The 21,706-nt window shown below is 34.2% G+C and overlaps 1 protein-coding gene across 1 annotated transcript; it reads left to right on the top strand.

The window, feature by feature from the left end:
- The first annotated feature begins 4,131 nt into the window (after positions 1-4,131).
- Positions 4,132-21,689, top strand: ZSWIM2 (zinc finger SWIM-type containing 2). The gene is given in 13 exon segments (XM_054562362.1): positions 4,132-4,296; positions 5,503-5,579; positions 7,662-7,702; positions 12,314-12,524; positions 13,595-13,846; positions 16,792-16,876; positions 17,267-17,379; positions 19,377-19,530; positions 20,903-21,372; positions 21,374-21,505; positions 21,507-21,548; positions 21,550-21,640; positions 21,642-21,689. Coding segments are annotated over 13 exon segments (1,881 nt in total).
- The last annotated feature ends 17 nt before the right edge of the window (positions 21,690-21,706 follow it).

Genomic DNA, 21,706 nt, shown 5'->3' with positions numbered 1-21,706 from the left:
CTATTTTTTCATGTAACATGAAATTTATAGGGGAGGAAATTACACATGGACAAAGGCCATGGGGTCACTCTTAGAATTTTGCCTATCTCAGCTCTCTCTAGTTCTCTTTAATGTCAGAGGTTCAAACTTTTACAATTTTTCATTCCCATAGGCTCCAAATGAAAGAGGAACCAACATTATCTACTCAGTCTGGCATCTTAAACCAAAAGTTCTAATCATAATCATAGTGATTTGCAAATTTATATTACACTTGAATGTGCAAAAATTTGAAGTATGTTCGATCCAATCACCTTCCCTAACCAACCTCCCTTGATTACAAGAAAAAGAAAAATACTCAGTAAATTCTAAATTTAGTCTAATTTAATAATTAAAATATGTTTAGATAAATGGTATCTAGGGCCAAAGAAAAATTTCACTGGGCAGAGTTAAACGGGCAAAAAAATACTTTATTCAAGATGACTGCAATAGGGAAGAGAGATTGGCCTCAACTATACTAAAACAAAAGGTGTGAGTTTTGAAGCCTGCAGAGAGCTAGTGGAAAAGTACTGGAAGAGAATGTGATTTTTGTGTTTGCTAGTTGGTGATTATCAAAGTTAGACTCCACAGAGTTAGGCCCCACATTGCCACAAAGACTGGGAGACAAAAGCAGTATCTTTTTGGATGATTTCATTTGAAAAAGATGGCTTCCAGTTTTTTTTGCAAAAGACATTAGGTTGTAAAACTGGCAAGAGATTGGAAGAAGATTTATATCTCAGAGAAGCAGAGAAAGAATTTACAACTGACAGTTCTCTAAAGTAAATCCTCTAAGAAAAAGGAGATCAGGAACATAAAGTCAGGAAGAAACCTGTCTAAAGTTTAGTCAAGCTGAGATGAATGTTAAGGTTTACTTGGTAGCTATTAAGGATTTGGTTCTATTTGCTTCTAGTCTTGAAATCATTAAGTTCAGCCTCCTCATTATCTCTTTGTGCCCATTCTATAGAGTAAACACAAACTCCTATGTTCATCTGAATGCATTTAATCCTTGAACAGGAGAGCATCACAGTCAGTTCATTTATCTATCTTTCTTCCTATTGGCACCACTGCGTATTGCTTACCATGTCTTAGAGCACTAAGTCAAAAACTGAAGTTTCCTAGTAGCTGCACCTCCCTAACACTATTCCAGAAGCAAGCATACTCTCCCCACACACCTGTCCCAGGTGTTCTCAAACTTCTGAAACCCATTTCAATATTTCGGCCTATCCCTCCACATACTTCCACCCTCACCCCAACCCACACACACCCATGTTGAGATTGGTAGCTGACTTCTCCATCTGACTTATTACTCTTCTTTCCACCTGCATAAGACATTCTCTTCCACACAATTCCAATGTCTAATACTCTAGGTCCATCTTTTTATACCTTAATCTGGAGCAAAAGTAACATTAATTCCACTCTTTCATGACCAAATTGTATAGCTAAAGGAGCTAAAACATATGAAGCACCATTAGTGAATTTCAAAATTTATCAATACTTGTTTCTAGCACTAACCACTTTCCTCTTTTCTGAGGCAATATGCTTCAAAATGTAACTTGGAGGGGAATGCTGCTAATTTAAAAGAGAATTTAATTCCCTAATTTAATATTTGCAAAATATTACCCCTGTCACACATTCTTAAGAAATGAAGCAAACATATGGGATAGTCACCTGGCTTTTAAAATGTTTTTAAAGTCTTAACTGACAGACACAAAAACAAATGTCTTACAGCTAGACTGAAGTTCTGTCTAGCAATCTGTGCTTTCTCTTTTTAATTTTCATGAAAGCATGAATATTGCTGCTTTTATCATCACCCAAAATGGAATTTATAAACCTATATTGTTTACATGACTATTGTGTCTTAAACATGTAAACTTTCTGAAAATGTTTATCATTTTACACATGAAGATTCATTGCCTAATTATAATAAATAAAACACAACAGTTTTACTAGTTATTTACTATTTGTTTTTTTAAAGCTACCTTCAAGGTAATTCTTAATTAACTATATATTATACATAATGGACATGGAGATAAAGAACATATATGGAGATATGAGTTTTATATGTGTGTATGTACACACACACACACACACACACAACATACAAGGTGTGTACAGAAGGTATCTGTCCAGCCATATAATATGAAAAAAAGAAATAGTTATTGAAGAAGATACAAGAAACAAGAAAAATTGTTATAAGGCAATGATGCCTCAGTCCCTTTCAAAGTAGGCACCATGGGATCTCACAGGGTTCTCCCAATCTCCATCTGTCACTCTGTCATATTTTCCTGAATTTCATCGATGGTCGGAAATCTCTTCTCTTTCAAAGGTGATTTTAGTTTTGGGAAAAGCCAGAAGTCTCAGGGAGCCAAATCTGAGCTGTAGGGGGCTGAGTCACCTGGGTAATTTGATGTTTCACCAAAAACACTCTGCACAAAATGTGATGCATGAGTGGACACGTTGTCGTAATGAAGCCGCCAATCACCAGTTGCCCATAGCTGCAGCCTTTAGAATCATCCGAATAGTTTCCACAGAGGAATGTCCAAGCTTAACGCAAAATCTGATGCAGATTCATTGTCCTGCTCGCTGACATTTTGAATGCGACAGCCACACAGTACACATGTTCACTCAATGGCACCTAATGCCCTTACTGACTTGTACAGTGAAATTGTCATTATTCACACATTCACATTCCAGTCCACTCTCCTTGGCTGCCTTGTTACATCATTGTTGTACAAACCGTTCCTGTTATACGGGATAACAGGATGAACTTTTAATAATGGATGAACTTTTTCTGGACAGACCAGATATATGGAGAAAGAGGAGGGAGGAAAGGATGGTTAAATAAAGTGCCTTCACTCTGAAACCTTTTTCATCTTGTTATAAAAAGTGTAGATTGCCACTAATTTATTTTGAAGTTTTTGAATTACATCTATTAATAAAGAAACTAAGTGAATACAATTTATATTCTTTTGGTTTCAATGTGAGTTTTTTCCCCTAATACATAATGTTTTACTTTAACAAACATCTAGCACCATCCAATTGATGGTAAAGTTAGGAGTATGGTAATAGGTATGTGAGCTGTTATTAGTCAGAATAGGAGAGTAGAAATAAAATGTAATCAATTAAAACCATAGACCTAGGATTGGATGGTGTTTATTTGGATATCTCATCTGAAAGCTGACATTTCCATCATCTCCTTTCATTTCATGGCCTGCTCTTGACATAATCTAGTCGTGGTTTCCTCCCCTGATAAAATGGGACAAGGCTATTTCCTGATTTCAATTTCTTACAGAGATTCGGGTAATATAGTTTCTTTACTCCTACTTTGCTACAGCTCCCTCTCTAGAACGTGGTAACAAAGCCCAAAGACAATTTGAAGTATTGGGACAAAGTTGTATACCTTTAAAATCTTAAGGGATTTGTATGTTTAAAAGGCATACGGTCAATGAATTCCGCACCTCCGTTCCCATAAACCCATTCTTACTCAAACTTGCACGTTTAGAGACCACACACACACACACACACACACACACACACACACACACACACGTCCGGATTTAAGGATCTCACTTAATAGGTTAGATTCTTCTCTTCCTCATCTTTTATCTTGCCCAGCGACAGCTCAGACTATGCACACAGTGAGCAATCGGGAAATGTTTGTGGAATTTTGTTGAACGTTAACTACTGGTCTGGGCTTTCTGATAAAGATAATGAATAAACAGGATAATTTTTACATCCAGCGCCCAAACTGCAACCGGGTTGGGCGACTGTCCTAACACAATTCAAGAGCAATGCCTGCGAGGAACCGGCGGAAGGGATGGAAGAGATCTGACAGCTTGCCTTCCGTCGCCAGCTTTTACACCAGCCAGCCGATTGGTGCAGAGACTCCTCAGTCAGGAGCGCTGTTTCAGCAAAGACTGGAGGCGGTTGCGAACTGAGGAATCGACACCCACCCACGCCTTTGTCGCCAGCCAAAGCCCGGCGCAGTGCACGCCGGGACACCGCGGAGCTCAACCTCCGTCACCGAGGCAACCGGCGAGCAACCGGCTGTCAAGGAGAGCGGCGGGCGGCTCCGAGGGTCTCTCCCGGGGCAGCCAACGCCCGCACTCAGCCGGGATGCTCCGCGGAGGCTCTAAGGCTTCTAAAAGGCGAAGACATTTCAACCACCGCCTCAGGGTGCAACAACGCCTGGCGCTGAACAGCAGTATCTACCTCCTACGAGAGACTGGCCCTACCGGCTTCCTGCTGAGAGAGGAGGAGCCGGAAAACAGGGATTTTCGAGTAACTACCGCGCCCAACTGCCTCCCCTCCCGCCCAGCCGACTACCCTCCCGCCCGTGCCCCCCAGGTTCACCCTGAATCCAGCCGCCCTCGCCGTGCCAGCAGCTCCTCTCTGCCACACCCCACCCGCGAGTGCTCCAGACTCTAAAGATGTGCATAATGCACAGGGAAATAGTATTTTTTAGAAGACGAGGTTCATTATTGGAGCCTAGGGCTCCAAATTGCATCCAACTCTTGTAAAATGATGGCTCTTTGATCTTTGGGCTTGAAAAAAATGAGACTTTTCCTAGGAATGTACGGTTTGCTTTACGTCTGTCCTGGGATTCATTGTTGGCAGTCACTAGCCCTGTAACTGAAACTAAATGAAAGTTCTATGATCTGCATACTGTATATATTTGCTAAATCCTGAAAATCGGTTTTTCTTTAGTCACTCTGAAGCTATAGGACCCTTTTTTTAAAAGTATATAAATGGTCTTGGAAAGATCTTCATGAATAAAAATTCTTTTTAATATTGCTGATCTTAATGAATAAAAATTCTTTTTAATTTTGCTGAAAGACCACAGGTATTTCAAATATTCGCATATCCTACTCTCACAACTCAAAAATCTGCCGCCGCACTACCTCGCAGGAGTTGACTTGGAAATTTGGAACTCAGTGTTAACCGTTTTAAGTACTGAATACAGGTCACTAGCCTGTGCATATTTACATATCCTTTTATCACTTTGTTGCTTACAACACTGCATTTAATACATATTTTTAGCCAGTATAGACTGGGTGAACAAAATTATTCTCCTTTCATAAAATTTAATAAAATGAACACCAATTCAAGTGCACAAAACAAAAATCCAAAATCTAAAACAGGTCTTTAGCTTCACTGCAAGGTAAAATTTCCTCTTAGTAAGAAAAAAATTATAGATTTTTGTAAAGCTTTTAAAATTATATTTCTTTTCATTTGCCTAAGTGTACATCTTTTAAAATCAATCTTAACTGATAATGCAAGTTGTTAACCAACGCAAAGAATATGTTAAGTTCAAAATCAGACTGGCATAGAGAAATAAGATGTCCCTGTAGATATTCAACGTTTCAGAATTACCTAAACTAAATTACTTCTTGAAATCTCTTTTAATCTAATTATCTATTAATTTAGTTTTACTCTAACTCTAAAAATTAACTGGAATTTTTAAAAGTATGCATTTTTCTTTTAAAGGTTTTTCTAGGAAATCCTCATGTTTGTAACTGTTCCACTTTTCAGAAAAAAAAGGAACTTTGTAAGCATATATGCTGGTAAGTGATTTTGTAATGAAGATCTTCCACAAAGGAACATCTTAGTATATTACATGTTTTGCCTGTTGCACGGTTTGAGTACTGCAAGATTAAAGAAATTTGATGCTGGGAAAATATAAAGGTAACATGGTCACAGCTTACTTAAAGTAATACACTTTAAGTAAGGTTTAAGTTGAAAAAGATACTGTCACCTCTACATGTTTTGAATATTAATTTTTTTAATAAGAAAAAATCAATTTTATGTTCTTATTATGTACAAATGTGAAATCTAACTTATAAAAAAGGGGAAAAAAATTCCTGACTTGCATCATTGATAACTGTGTGGTTCATTATGTATATATTTTAATTTATTGTTTTCCTTTTCAATAAGGATTGGACAATGAGTCTTTCAAGATAGAAGTGAGACTTGACTGAGGGTTAGTCTGTCAAATCGGAAATTTTTCTTCTAGTGTCAGAATCTATTTGTAAGGGAATCCAGAAAATTAAAAAAATATATATTTGCATTTAGTTTAACTCAATTCATTTTGTTTACATAATATACTTATACCAACAAATCATTAATTATACTATTATAGAATATTTGTGATTGATATTAGAGAGAAAAAAACAAGAAATTAAGAAATAGTATGTATCTCATATTTCTAATGCTTTTGTTTACAGGTTTAAAAAAGTGTAATATCTATTATTTCTAATGCTTTTATTTACCAAATTATTTGTTTTGATCAGTTTCTACTAAGCACCTACTAACACAAGTTATTTACTTGAGTTGGTGTAAAGATATAAAATATGGTCCTTTCAAAACGTGCAATTTGGTTTTATTATTATACTTAAAATAGGTTTTTCCCATTTTTATTTCAGAAGGGCAAGGGCATTCTGTGCTGATATTTATGTAATGTAAATCATTTTTTTCTGTATATTAACTATAAACTAGCTGCAAATACAATCCAAGTATTTGATATAGTAAAATATACTTAATATAATCAGTAAGAATTTAATATATTGGGTTGCACAAAAAGTCCATTTAGTTTTTTCTGTAAACTAAAAGACACATTTTTCACTTTCACCAATAACTTTATTGATTTGGATATTTTGAGTATGTTGGCTATCTCCTGCATGGTGTAATGATGATTCTTCTCAATCAATGTCTCGATTTGATCATTATCAACTTCAACTGCTCTACATGACTGTGGAGCATTGTCCAATGAGAAATCTCTAAGACAAAAGTTCTCAAACCACTTTTGACACGTTTGATCAGTCTCAGCAACTTCTCCATACATTGCACAAGTCTTGTGTGTGTGTGTGTGTGTGTGTGTGTGTTTTCAGTTGCATATTTGCCTTTCTTGAAATAATAAAGCATAATATGCTGAAAATGTCGCTTACTTTCTTCCATCTTCAATATTAAAGTGGCTACAGAAAAATTCACCAATTTTGATGTTTTTTTAAATTCATGCTAATATCACAGCTATCACAATACAGTCTAACAAAATTGTTTCTAATGAAGTTGAAGACAGCTAAGCGCTACTAGAGCCGTCTTACAAAATTAAAACTTTTTGGCCAACCCAATATATTTCCCACTTTTAAAAAATAGCCATATTCTATTTTAATCTGTGATATTTGAAAATATTTCTCTCATACATAACAGTGTATGTAGGAAAACATCATTTGCTACTCTATGCAGAAAGTCATTCCATTTCTAGGAGTAGGAGACTTCTAGGAAAGTTCAAGGAAGTACTGTGAATACCTAAATTCCCTCACTAGCCTCTCTTTGTGAAGGACTTTATGTCGAAATACATGAAGAAATACATGGGCTCTCTCTGGCAAATATCTCTGATGCAAGTCTTTTGTTTCCATTTATCATACCTTTTTTTACATATGCTTATTTTAAAACATAAATTTAACTACTGCTATAATAGAAAACTAATGAGAGTTTTAAGTTTATCCCTATGTATTCAGCAGTAAAAATTCTATAATGCCATTTCTATTCTAAAATTAAAATGAAAAAATACCTTTTGAGGTTATACCAGAAATAAATGGGTTTTTTTTTTCTGTTTTTTCTTTTGTTTTTCTACCTGTGAATATTAGGGTCTTGTTGAAAAAATTCAAGCTTCCAAGGAATCATGAGTGTAAGTTGTATGTGCTTTTATTTTACTAATTTGAAGTTAACAAATTTAATAATTTGTATTTAGAGATATTCTAAATTTAGACAGTCACTTTTCTAGACAATCTAACAACTATCTATAACCCAATTTGTTACACTTAAGACAGTTGGAACATTTTTCTTCCTATTTAATAAAACAAAAGTAACTTCATCTTCAAATTCAAAAGCACTTAATAAGAAAAAGAAGTGAAACAATGGCCAGTTATTCAGTAGAAAAAATTTCAGGGATTCTAAACAAAAATTCAGTTTTCTGTATTAAATTATTTTAATTATAAGAAAAAATAACATAATTTTTGATCCCAGAAATAGTTGACATGACACATAATTTCATTCAAAAATGTTCACTGACTAAAGTTTTTAAGCAAAAATATACACATTTTTTAAATTATTTTTATTATTATTTTTTATTCAAATCATTTGTCTCCATTTCCCACCACCACATTCCCCTGCCCCACCCACCCCCACTTCCCTCTCTCAATCCTTCCGCATTTTGGCTTTGTCCATGGATCCTTCATATATGTTCCTTGACTTGACCATTTCCTTCCCTTTCCTCGTCCCCCTTCCCTCTTCCCTCTTGATTCTGTTGGTTTCTTTTTTCTTTCAATGTTGCTGGTTATATTTTCCTTGCTTGTTTGTTTTGTTGGTTAGCTTCCACTTACAGGTGAGATCATACGGGATTTGTCTTTCACCCCCTGGCTTATTTCACTTAGTACAATACTTTCCAGGTTCATTCTTGCTGTCACAAAAGGCTAAGATTTCCTTCTTTTTCACAGCTGAGTAGTATTCCATTGTATATGTAACACAGCTTTTTAATCCATTTATCTACCGATGAGCACCTGAGCTGCTTCCAAATCCTGGCTTTTGTAAATAATGCTATAATGAACATAAGGGTATATATATTCTTTCTGATTGGTGTTTTGGGATTCTTAGGATATTATATTCCCAGAAGTAGGATCACTGGGTCAAAAGGCAGTTTCATTTTTAATTTTTGAGGTAACTCCAAACTTTCCACAGTGGCTGCACCAGTCTGCATTCCCACCAACAGTGTACAAGAGTTCCCCTTTCTCCACATCCTCACCAGCGCTTGTTGTTTGTTGATTTATTGGTGATAGCTATTCTGACCACTGTGAGGTAATATCTCATTGTGGTTTTAATTTGCATTTCTCTGATGATTAGTGACATTGAGCATCTTTTCATATGTGTGTCCTCTTTTCATATGTGTGTCTTCTCCAAAGAGGCCATCTGTGTGTCCTCTTTGGAGAAGTGTCTATTCAGGTCCTTTGCCCATTTTTAAATTGGATTTTTTTTTTTTTTTGCTGTTGAGTTTTCTAAATTCTTAATAAATTTTGGATATTAATCCCTTATCAGATGTATCATGAATATGTTCTCCCATTCAGTGGGCTGTCTTTTCATTTTGTTGATGGTTTCCTTTGCTGTGCAAAAACTTTTTAGTTTGATATAGTCCTATTTGTTTATTTTGATTATTTGTTTATTCTTTGATTCCCTTGCCTGAGGATATATATCAGGAAAAAAATATTGCTACAATAAATGTCCAGGGTTTTCCTGCCTATGTTTCCTTCTAGGATTCTTATGGTTTTGAGTCTAACATTTAAGTCCTTAATCCATTTTGAATTTATTCTTTTGTGTGGCATAAGAAGGTAGTCCAGTTTTGTTTTCCTGCGTGTATCAAATGTCCAATTTTCCCATCACCCTTTACTGAATATACTGTCTTTAGCCCATTGTATGTTTTTGCCTCCTCTGTCAAATATTAATTGACTGTAAAAGTGTGGGTTTATTTCAGGGCTTTCCATTCTGTTCCATGGATCTCTATGTCAGTTTTTATGCCAGTACTATGCTGTCTTGATTAATATGACCTTGTTATATAGTTTGATATCAGGTAGCATAATTCCTGAATCTTTGTTCTTCCTTCTCAAGATTGCTGAGGCTATTCTGGGTCTTTTGTGGTTCCATATAAATTTTTGGAATTTTTTTTGTAGTTCTGTGAAATATGCTACTGGTATCATAATAGGAATTGTGTTGAAGCTATAGATTGCTTTGAACATTTTAATGATGTTAATTCTTTCTTTCCATGAATATAGTACATACATTTATTTATTTGTATCTTCTTCAATTTCTTTTGTACTCTTCTTTTGCTCTACATATTCTCTTAGGAATGTCTCCTGTTTTTTTATGTCTCCAGCTGTTGCCATTATAACCAGTGAGATCAACACACCCGTATTTCCACCTGCCTCCTGGGCAGCTCAATTTTGGAGGTCCCAATAGTATTTTAAACACTAGATTTCTCTCAGACATGCTCTCCTCTTGTATTCTCTACCTCAAATGTTGGCTTTCCTTTTTCTTTAGTCTCCAAAGCCAGAAGCCTTGGGATTCGTCTTAATTTTTCATCTCCTATTTTCTCATATAGTTAGTACCTCTGTCATAAACAAATCCTGTTTATGTTCACATCCTACCTATTGTACTTCCCAGTGTTGTTCTCATCTCTCCATCCTCAATCTCACCATCATTCAACCTTCATCAGCCCTTCTTTGTGGCTTCCCTGTTTCGAGCACCTTCACTTTGTTGCTTCTTCCTCCTTCACACTATAGGCAGAAAGTATTTTTCTGGCCCTCACTGGTGTGTCTCAGTGGATTGGGCTCAGTCCCACAAATTGGTTTCTCTTCCTCTCTTTCTTCCCCTTCCCTCTCTCCAAAAGTAAATAAATAAAATCTTTTTTTAAAAAAAGTCATTTCTGAAACATCAATTACTCTCTCCTTCATTCTCTCTCCCAATCACTTCATACACAACGATTAGTTTACATGATTCCATAGGTATTTGTTTTATTGTCTGTTATTCCGTTCTATCCTTCTGAAGTTGATGTCCTCTCCAAAGTGTTAGTTTCTCTATGTTATTTTCCGTATCATTTTGACAAGCCTTCTATGCTAGGGCCATGCAGGAGAAATATAACGTGAGCCACATATGTAATTTTCTAGTAGCCATATTTATCATTTAAAAATAAAAAGAAACTAAGGAAATTAATTTTAAAGTATATTTTAATGCAGTACATCAAAATACCATCATGACAACATGTAATCAATATAAACACTAAGATATTTAATGTTTTTTTACACTATCTTCAAAATGTAATGTGTGCTTTACGCATAGAACTTGTCAATTCAGACACTCTGTTTTCATTAAAAATACGTGAGATCTGCATTTAGACTTCATAAAATATTCAGTTAAAAAATAGATTCACATAATACCCAAATTCTTACACATAAATTTTCTGGTAACTATAGATGATCAGTTATCCACTTATGTTTAACAGAACAAAATTAAAAGTTCAGTTTTTCAGTCACACTAGTCAAATTAATTTGAAAAGAGTTTGTTTCTCCCTTTTATTCTCCAATTCATGTTATACCATGTAGAAGAGTTTATGACCAGCTTCTCCAATGCGCTTCTGTGTTTCGGTATTTCTTCTGACTTATGGAATCTTTGTTCCCAAAAGCACAATCTTTTGTTCTTCATTTTCCTCCCCATTTTTTTAGGGAGCAGATGTTGCTTTGTGTCTGTGACAAATAACCTTCATCCCCCAATGTAATGGTTAATTAAGGTCTGATAGCCTCCTACATCCCGCCTGCCACCCCTCCTCAGACAGGGAACAGAGATTTCTGTATTGAAATGTACCTGCTGTTTTCAGTGTCTGAGAGTTTCTGGGAAATGGAGCTTTTTCATTATCTTACAAACAATTTTAATCTATATGTATTAAAGAATGTATAAAATGAGTATCAGAACTCAAGGGGACCAATAATAGCTGGCATATAAATTATGACATGTTTAGGAGAAGGATAGCATAGGAATAAGCAAGAGAATAGAGGAATCTTGGATGCCCTAATCAAAACTATATGCACTTAGAATACAATTTTTATAGACACAGCAGGATGGAGAAAATTCAGAATTCAAAGAATATGCATCCAAAGGGTACAGGCAATGTAGTTTCTAATAGACTGTCCTGAGGAATATTTACTAAAACTGTGAAGAATGTGGCTGACAACACACTCTTTTAGGGACATAAAAATGAGACAAGAAAACAAACACAATTACTTGAGTCTTGCTCTCCTATTATTTATTAATCTAATAAATACTAATTATATTAGTATTACTCAAATATCCCTATTTCCCCTGTATGTACGTGTGCCCAATGTCTTTTGATATTTCTGAATGTTGATAAAACACTTGTTTATGGAAAAGTGAACAGATCAAAATGTAAGACATAATTATAACACCAATCCAAGGATGAATGCTATCATAAAAGTAATCCCAAACCCATATAATGTACTAGTTGCACTGACTCTTTTTAGTGAGAAAAACAAGGTAACTTCCATTCTTTTTATAAAATACCTTTCTGACCATTGGCTCTGAAAGGACTGCAAAAAAATTGGTAAAGGTGAGTGTAATAATTCAACCAAAACTGTCTTTCTGATATTTGAAAGAAAATGCTAACTGTCAGCCTAAGTTGTTACATTTTCGTATCTTTAATTTTGCAATTGAACTTTAATACTTGGGGATTTTTCATTAGATGCACTGAAGTTAGGTCTCGTGGAAGGAGAAATCAATGACTTGCTTCAGGGAATACATCGAGTTCAAGCTCTTCAAAAAGCAGCAAGTGATGAAAACTCACATATTGAAGAAGACGGGTACATTAAACAGAAGGAAATTGGTTCAGATGATATCTGCTCTATTTGTCAAGAAGTATTTTTAGAGAAAAGACTTCCTGTCACCTTTTGCAGGTGATTTTTTAAATCTAAAACTTATGAAGAAATTCTAATTTAATCTTTGTAATTTATTCCATTGTGAGACATGTTGATAGATCAACAATGTATATTTAAACAATTATGTTTAATTGGCCTCCTTTTGCTTCCTAATATAGGTTGTGAGAGGTCCTGCTCTTACTCTAAATATTTCTGGGCTACATTTTAAAGGGTGAAAATTAACACATAATTCCACTTTATTCCCTTTTTCACTTTAAGTTTGTTAAAGTGGAATAATTTTTACATTTCTGTTTTAACACATGAATAAATGCTATGATATGGAGTAGTTACAAAGAGTTTTTGAAAGTAAAGATTGTTTTACTTTAAATGAAAAAAAATTCTTTTCAGTTTTTCTAAACTCTATTTTTAAACCTAAATAATTCAAAATTTCACAGAAATGTTTACTGAGAGTGTCATAGTCAGCTATTCTTCAATGCACTTGGATTTGGAAAATTTGGGCAACTGCTACTGAACTTTTTCATTCTTCTTTTTTCTCCTGATCATTTGCCAAAATTTTCATCCACATTGTAGTTTCATATGACTGTATATTGTATTTTTATTGTATATTTAAAATCTATTAACTATTTTTTATATTTATATGTTTTTATTTTTATATTTTTAATATTCCCAAAATATTTCACTCAATAGAGTGCCACCACATATTTTGTGATTTCTAGAAAAATAAAGTGATGCCCCTGCTCTCAGTGATGCTTTTTATTTAAAAAGCAATACGTACTGTTATAATGTTCTTTTTTGTTAAGATTATATGCATTCTCACTTTACAAATGGAAAGTATTTTAATGCTGAAAAATTTTTACCACCATTTTATTGGAACGGGAAGAATTTGTTTGGAATTCTGATGTACTAAATTAAGTTAATGATGATAGGTTAGGTAGACAAGGGAAGATAGGGTATGTGTTTATGTAATCAAACTATATCTAGAAAATCAGAATTTGTTTTTATGGGAAATAAAGATGGTAGCAGAGTACATTTTATTTATATAAATATATATAATTTTGCATTTACAAATGGTAATCTAATTTTAACAGGTTTGGCTGTGGCAATAATGTGCATATAAAATGCATGAAGATCTTAGCTAATTATCAGGATACAATATCAAACACTTCTATGTTGAAATGTCCTCTGTGTAGGAAAGAGTTTGCACCATTAAAACTTATTTTGGAGGAATTCAAAAACTCTAACAAACTTGTGACTGCAGCTGAGAAAGAGCAACTGGACAAACAACTTGGAATTCCCTGTAACAACTGTAAACAATTTCCAATTGAGGGAAAGTGTTATAAGTAAGTGTCATCAGTAAAATTATGAACAACTATTTTTTTTAACTTTAGGAAACTTTGAGCATTAGAGTACCAGTCATCTAGCCTGCCTTCTTCCTTTCCTCCTTTATATAGTGTGTTTTCCTTAATTGGTGGGCATTTATTTAGGATTTCCAGTCTAGTGATTTATGTCATCCCAGTACCTCAGAACATGAATTGTTTAATTTTCTTCACTTACACAAGGATATTGGTGATTGAGAGTGTGAAGTAGTATCCTGTCTTAGAAGTTCCAGATGCAGCCTTTATTGATTTGTCCTGGATGAATTTCCACTGTCAGAGCTTTGCTAAATAGACTTCTCACCCTCGGTAACTTCCTTTGAACTACCAATGATATCATTGCCAAAAACTCCTAGGATTGAGCCAGAGGGATATTGACTAGATTGACTGAATATTTAATCAAATTTTCCTATTCCAAATAGCAGCAAGTGCATTATTTTGTTTTCTTTTATGTCTTAAACCTCAACAGCAAGATACTAGAGAAAACAACTTCTATTACTTTTGCGAGTAATCCCCAAACTTTCCCACAGTTGCCGCGTAAAACATCAGTTAATTCCTCTGCTTGGGAAATTGTGCTTTCTTAATTAAAATTTTAAGTTAACTGTATGTTAAGAAGAAAATATTTTCTTTCAAGCTTATTTTGCTAAAATACATCAGTTTACTTTTCAGTCTTCCTGGAATTTCATTATGAATCCAATAAATAAATAAGTATAAACACACACACACACACACACATACATATATATTTTAAACCCACACATAAAACCCTGAAACTTTTTATCCCCCCAACCTTTCTCCTTTGAACTCTTTTAGTCCTTTGTTTTCTCTGTGTGTCACCTAGAAGAAAATTAACAAGAGCACCATTAGCAAAAGTCTTTAGGAAAGCAGCTGTCCTGAGAAGGCTACGAAGGAATATTTTCACTTGAGGAAGAAGAGCAGAATGTTTATAAAGGTTTAGCAGGAGGTGTGCAGCTAGTTTTAGGAATGTTGATTAAAAGGGTTCTAGAAAAAGGGAAGACTTAGATTTGGCATTAGCAGCCACTGTTTGAGTGATTTAATTTTTTTCAAGAAGAGTGGAGGAGAAGAAGAAGCTAAGCTTACAGGTGGAAAAAAAATGTCCAGAGGAACAGCTGTGGGGGACGAGGACATCCGAAAGCCACAGTGTAAACCTCTCAGTTGTTCTAATAACGTGTTCCTCAGACAGTTAATGTGTGGTTTTGGTACATGATTTTAAATCTTACTTTTGAGTATTTTGTTAATGGCTGTGTGTGTACTCCTCTGCCACTCTGAGCTTTCTGACTGCTCTTTCTGTTCTCACAGATGATTCTTCTCACGACCGCACAATGCAGGCTTTCCCTACTGTTCTGCTCCCTGTCGGGTGCTCCACACTCTCCTATGAGAACTTCTCTTGGGTTTGGCTCACGGTCATTCACCTCTATATCAAACCTCTGTTAGAAATTAAAAAATGAATTTCTAACATCTTTGACTTCACTAACTTCCATTTCCTCAAATACTAAAATATTAGTCATTGGCCTAAAAAAACTATTTCCAGTAGTTTTTGGAATGGGTTGAGTAGGAGACAAGATGAACTGGAAAGCTTTTCAGGTCCTTCTTACAGTTTTACACTATAGCTACTTATCTTTTAAGAAGTTAATTCCAAAAAACCATAGATATGTGAAAATATAGAAATGCTTAACTTTTGCTAGCCCAGCATAATTTGTGGTATTGACTTAACTGCACCATTGCTGTGATGATTAATGTTAATTATTAAGAATCTTCCCTGTATGTATAAACAGTGATAAAGAATAAATGAGCATTTGCTACTTAAAAGATGACTGAAGGACATAGTTTCCCAGATTTCTCATGGAAATAGACTTATAAAGCTTAGGTAACTTGAGTAAGAAAATAAGTTTATTTGCTCAGAATATTACTTTATTGCTGATATTGCTGTGAGTAAATTAGAATTCTCCACTGTGGCAAAATTTTTATAAATGATATAAATCTGAGAGTGAACATTTGTGGAAATTGAAGTCTGTTTTAAATATATCAATAGTTTTTATTGAAAACTTTTTATATATACATCTCTCCATTTTGTGAGGAGAGAGAATATAATACAATTCCTGTCTTCAAGAAATATCCTGCTAAGTATAACTCTAGCATTCATGAAACAATTGTAAAAGACTAGATAATCAAATGATATAAAATACCTAAGAGGCTGTCGATTCCATGGGAATTTAGAGAAAGAGATAAATGAAAGCTAAGGTACCCCAGGAAGACATCATGGAAGAGGTGTATGTTAGGCAAAATAATGCCCTCCCAAGTATGTCTACATCCTTATGCCTAGAACCTGTATGTTAGCTTACATGCTGTAGGGCAATTAAGATTTTAAATGGAATTATGATTGTTAATCACTTGACCTTGAAATAGATTATCCTGGATTACCTGGGCCTAGTAGAATCCCAAGGGTTCTTAAAAGTAGAAGAGGGAAATAAAGAAGAGTCAGAGGGAAATGTAACTATAAAAGAAAGGCACAGAGAGATGCTGCATTGCTTGCTTTGAAGATGAAGGAAAGTAAGCTAAGAAGGTGGGCAGCCTCTAGAAGATGCAAAAGACAAGGAACAAGATCTATCTAGAGCATCCAAAAAATGCGACCTTGCAAACCCCTTGATTTTAGCCCATTGAGGCCCGTGTCAGACTTCTATCTCACAACACCATAAAATAATAAATAGGTATTCTTTAAGATGCCAAATCTGTTTTAACTTGTTCCAGTAGCAACAGAAAACTATTACAGGGTGAGACATTTAAGATGGGTCTTGTCATACCTGAATAGTTCCCAGGAAGTTTTGGCCAGAATTTTTCAGGAAAAACCATCCAAATAATTGGATTTTTTCTTGTATGTTTTGAATTTTTAGGTGTACCAAATGTATAGAATATCATTTATGCCAGAAATGTTTTGATAGCTGCTGCCATCTTTCTCACTCATTTACATTTCGTGAGGTACAGTATGCATCTTGAATTTCATATAGTGTTTGTCCTATTGTAAAATAAGTCTGAGAATAATAAGAATAGATAACACTCAAATAGAGTTAAATGAGTTTTAATAAAAACCAAAGACCATTATGTTTGAGAAACTCTTTTTCGTAAGGATATACAAAGCAACCAGTTCTTTTATCTGTAATTTATAAAATCCAACACAATAACGAATGTGATATGATAACATTATACCTAAATCATGTCACCAAACTTGAAGTTTCCTCTTTTAAAAGACCTCAACATTACCATTTGACTTACCACATTATGTTATTGATATGCAGCCTATTAATTTTAATCCACAAAGTAAAAGTTTTCATGACTTGCAAAGTAACATTTACTTTTTACCTATTACAGAAGAGAAATCAAAGATGGAAATTACTAGAAAAAAGGTCAAATCAAATTGTAAAACATATAGATATTAAAAATGACACGGAAGAAAAGATGCCACACTTTCAAGAAAAGCAACGGTGAGATTCTCAGTGAAATTTACATTTATTGTAGGACTTTGGATATTTATATAATTTCATTAATTTCCTTATTCAATAAATATGAATTGAGCACTTATTTTATATTAGATGACATTATTGCATGCAAGTGAAGAGCAAAGCTCTGGAGTCAGGCTGCTTAAATCCAAGCCCAGTACAACCACAAGCTGGCTACTTGTCTCTGGGGCTAGCTAACGTCACTTCTCTCTGCCTCATTTTCTTAATCTTTATAACGGGGATAACCCTAAAACCAGCATCACAGGAATTTTGTGAGTGTGAGATGAGTTAACACACACAGTAAATATTCAAATAATGCTGCCTGTTATTAATTCTACCAGAAGTTGTACTTGGTGTTGGGGAAATAGCGGTTTCCTCAGTAATTAAATGATCATCTTAATAAATGTAAAATTAAAACTGACAAATTATATAAAGAAAAAATACATGGGGACTTGAGATTTGCTTTGAAGTAACTGGCCTCTAGGAGAAGGAAGTCTCTCCTGCCTCATTCCTCCGCTCCCCTGCCCACTTGGAGGAAGAGTGCGAAGCAGGCTGACTGTATTTCAGAACACAGATTGGACTATTTGCTAGTGGAAGGCCTCCAGGCCTTTTGTCACACTACTTAATAATTACAAAAAAATAAAGTTGCTGTTTTTATTAACATATTAGGTACACAAAAGGTACATAATATATACACAGATCATTTTAAAAGGATAGGATATAATTGAAATAATTTTTTAAAATAATTTCAGTGAATTAACCAGACAAATAATGTGCTTGTTCGTATATATACATATATATTTCTATCCAACCCAGTAGATATTTAGCCCATGCTCTGTGGGTACTCCACACACACTGGAGACCACAGCTCTTGTGGAACTATAAAATGCAGCTATAAAATGAGCCTATACGAAAGCTCTCTGTCTCCTTTTCCCCTTGGCACTGGGTAGGTATCACACTTAAAGCTATTAGAATGATAAACTGTATAACTAAGTGTTTAGGAGATTTGATGGGGAGGCCAGAGAACATTAGAGGTAGAAGGACATTCTGGACAGAGGATGTGTAATAAAAGGAGAAAGTTTCAAGATTAAAAAGAGTGGTTAACAATCTAAAACAATAAAAATATACAAGTTTATTTTTTTTAGTCAACAATTAGATGACTGGTAAAGCAGTTTCCATAGCATGGTAAAAGCGTATCTGTAGAGTAATAAGAAGTATAAGCTTTCCTGAAGAATTATATTTGAAGTTTGTTCTGAATGACTGAATAATGGGAATGCATCTTACCTTTTAACTGAGCTTTTGTTTTTAAATATTTGTATTGTCTGTTTTATCAGTTGCTAATGGCATCAAATAGCACTTAATTTACATTGTATGATCTTATTTATATTGGTCATGACTTTGGGTATAAAAATGGGCTTGGTACTTTTAGAGCCACATAAACAACTTATGCTTACAATACTGATGTAGTAAGCATATATCCCAAGGTAAAATGAATTTCCTTATAGATTATGATCTACAAATTTATCATAGTGGCCTGGAATATTTAACGTGGCTTACTGTGCACCTTCCTACCAGATGACAGAGTAAATTGGGTTGTATTTTTCTTAAAAAAAAATTTTTTTTCAAAGCTTAAGTGTTGGCTCAGGCTGAAGTAATTTGAGTATATGGTTCTCATCATAATTCTGTTGTGGTTTCACTGAAATTAAAAAGCACAAATCAAAAAATTTCAAGTTAGTATTTTTATTTGAAATGACTAAATTATGTTCTTTAAGAAGTTAAAGATGTTAATGTTGGATCCATCTTGTTCAGGATCAATAACAATAGATCTTTTTAAACTTTATGTGTGTGAGATTTATTATCTTCAGTTCAAGAAAACATTGGGTTTATCTGCATTATTTATATGGAGGGTATTACCTGTGCTTGATTACTTCCTGATCTGTAATCACATATGAACATTCATGTCTCTGCTTACTCTCATTCAGCCAGGTTTACACACCAAAACACGTGGTAAAGTCACTGCCTCTCTTAGTGATCACAAAAAGTAGTATGCTGCTTGCTCCAGGCTACCAGTGTCGACTTTGTTTGAAGGCATTTTGTCTTGGTCAATACGTGAGATTGCTCCCATGTACTCACAAGGTAGAAGTCACATTTTACTTTGACTTTCCCTGTAGGGCCAGTTTTCACAAATAAAGTGACAAAGCCTCTCACTTTTTAGTTGTACTATGTGCAGATGTTCAAACTAAACAGTATATGTAGAGGAGTTACAGCAGAGACTATTGAAAAGGCAGTTTTGCCCCACTAACAGCGGATTCCTGTTGATGAGCACTCATTTCTGTATGCACTGTCTAGGAAAGATAAAATGCCCTTTAAGTTAAATTCTTTTATCTACTTTAGCTATCTGTAAAAAAAGGAAAAGCTTCTAGAATACTAAATTTTTAATGTATTTTTGTGATTCCTTGGATGAAACATGCTTAATTTAACATCATTGATTATTTTAAACAAACTCACTGGAATCAAAGCCTAACACTGCTTGATTACTGTGCAGTTGGCAACCAGATTTTCTCTGAAATAAACTTGTTTCTTTCAATCTTATTTTTCAATTACAGTTTACATTCAATATTATTTTTGTATTAGTTTCAAGTATACAGTAGTGGTTAAACAATCATATACTTTTACAAAGTGTCTCCTCCCTCAGCATTTTCCGTACCCACCTGGCATCATACATAGTTAATAAAATATTGTTGACTATATTCCCTATACTGTGTTTTATATCCCCCTGACTATTTTGTAACTACCAATATAGAAAGAAACACACCCTTAGACACAGAGAACAGACTGACGGCAGAAGGAAGGGGCACGGTTGTGGGACTGGGTGAAAAAGGTGAAGGGAGTAAGAGGTCCAGATGGGAGACATGAAATTGTTTCAGTACATAAACACTTAGAGCTATAGCGCCACCCTTAGTTGAAATGTCTTTCTTCCCAAGAGTGTGATTGCTCTTGTATCTTACCATCATCAGATCAATTTTCAACTCGAGTTGGTTATGGCTTTTTTATTATTTAATAATTTTTGTTTATTAGAGACAGTACTATTAATGGCTTGAATAAGTAGTTTTAAATGAAATTAAAAAAATCATATACGTAAAAGGCTTCCCATTTTAATAGTGAAAATGGACATCATAATATAGGGGTATTATATTTTATTTTCATATATATGAATGTATATTCATATATTTTCATTTATATCTTCATATATATGTGGCTATAAGCTGTGCCACATTTATAATGGTTTTACCATTTTATTGTCAAGAAACTTATGACCCATAACAAATTACATATTTAAAAGAACCTCTTCAAAATATTTTTAGAAAACTAGATAAATTACAATTACGTTCCATCTTTGCTAGTTTTAATAGTAGCACAATAATGTAACAGGAAAATGTACATAGATAATATACATTATTAAGAAGATAATTATAATCCTGATTAACCTATAACCTTTTCTTTTAAGTTTCATAGAAAATGTATTGACAGTTGGTTATTTCACAAGTGCAATTCATGCCCTGTTGATGGACAAGTTATATATAATCCTTTAATCTGGAAAGATGCAGCGGTGAATGGATGCGTACGTCAATCTGTTTCAAACACAACCATCAGTCATCTGTCAAAACAGGAACAATCAGGACTTTTTATTCCTGGTTCTGGATTAGTCTTAAAACAAAACAGACTTGGAATTTTACCTAGCATCCTTCAACGTAATTCTGAAAAATTGAATACACTTCAAAGTTCCACAGATACCTATCAGAATACAACAGATGATCCCTACTCTATCAAATTAGATGATTCAAATTTAAGAAAATTAATTTATGAATATAAAATAAGCCAACATTTCCCCAGGTATCTTCAAGATTTACCCACTAGAAATGCTGGGAAAATATTATCTCAAACATTTTTTCCTTCTATTGCTCCCAAGAACGTATGCCACTGGAAAAAAAAGTGCATGTATCAACAAAAAATACCACACAGGTCAAAGCCAGAAGATGACCAAAGACTATAAACATGTTAACCACAATTTAAAGAAGATTCCTGGTACTAAAATAAAAGAGTAAAATAGATCAAATACTTCCAGAAGATTTAAGTCTTGTCAATTGGGGTACAACTAATTTTGACTAAAAGGTATGATAATTGCATGGGAAAAAAACAAAAATGTCATCTATCAAGAACATTTTTATATCACCATTTAAATTTTTTTTAAAAGTCCTGCATTGTATTTAACATTGGAAGGGGTTCAGTTATGAAAATATACCTTAGTCTA

Source organism: Pteronotus mesoamericanus, unplaced genomic scaffold (genome assembly GCF_021234165.1).
Source record: "Pteronotus mesoamericanus isolate MK-2021 breed Mesoamerican mustached bat unplaced genomic scaffold, CSHL_Meso_final scaffold_651, whole genome shotgun sequence".
Taxonomy (NCBI): domain Eukaryota; kingdom Metazoa; phylum Chordata; class Mammalia; order Chiroptera; family Mormoopidae; genus Pteronotus; species Pteronotus mesoamericanus.
Note: the sequence above shows the minus strand (reverse complement) of the source record. Positions and strands in the feature narration are given on the sequence as shown.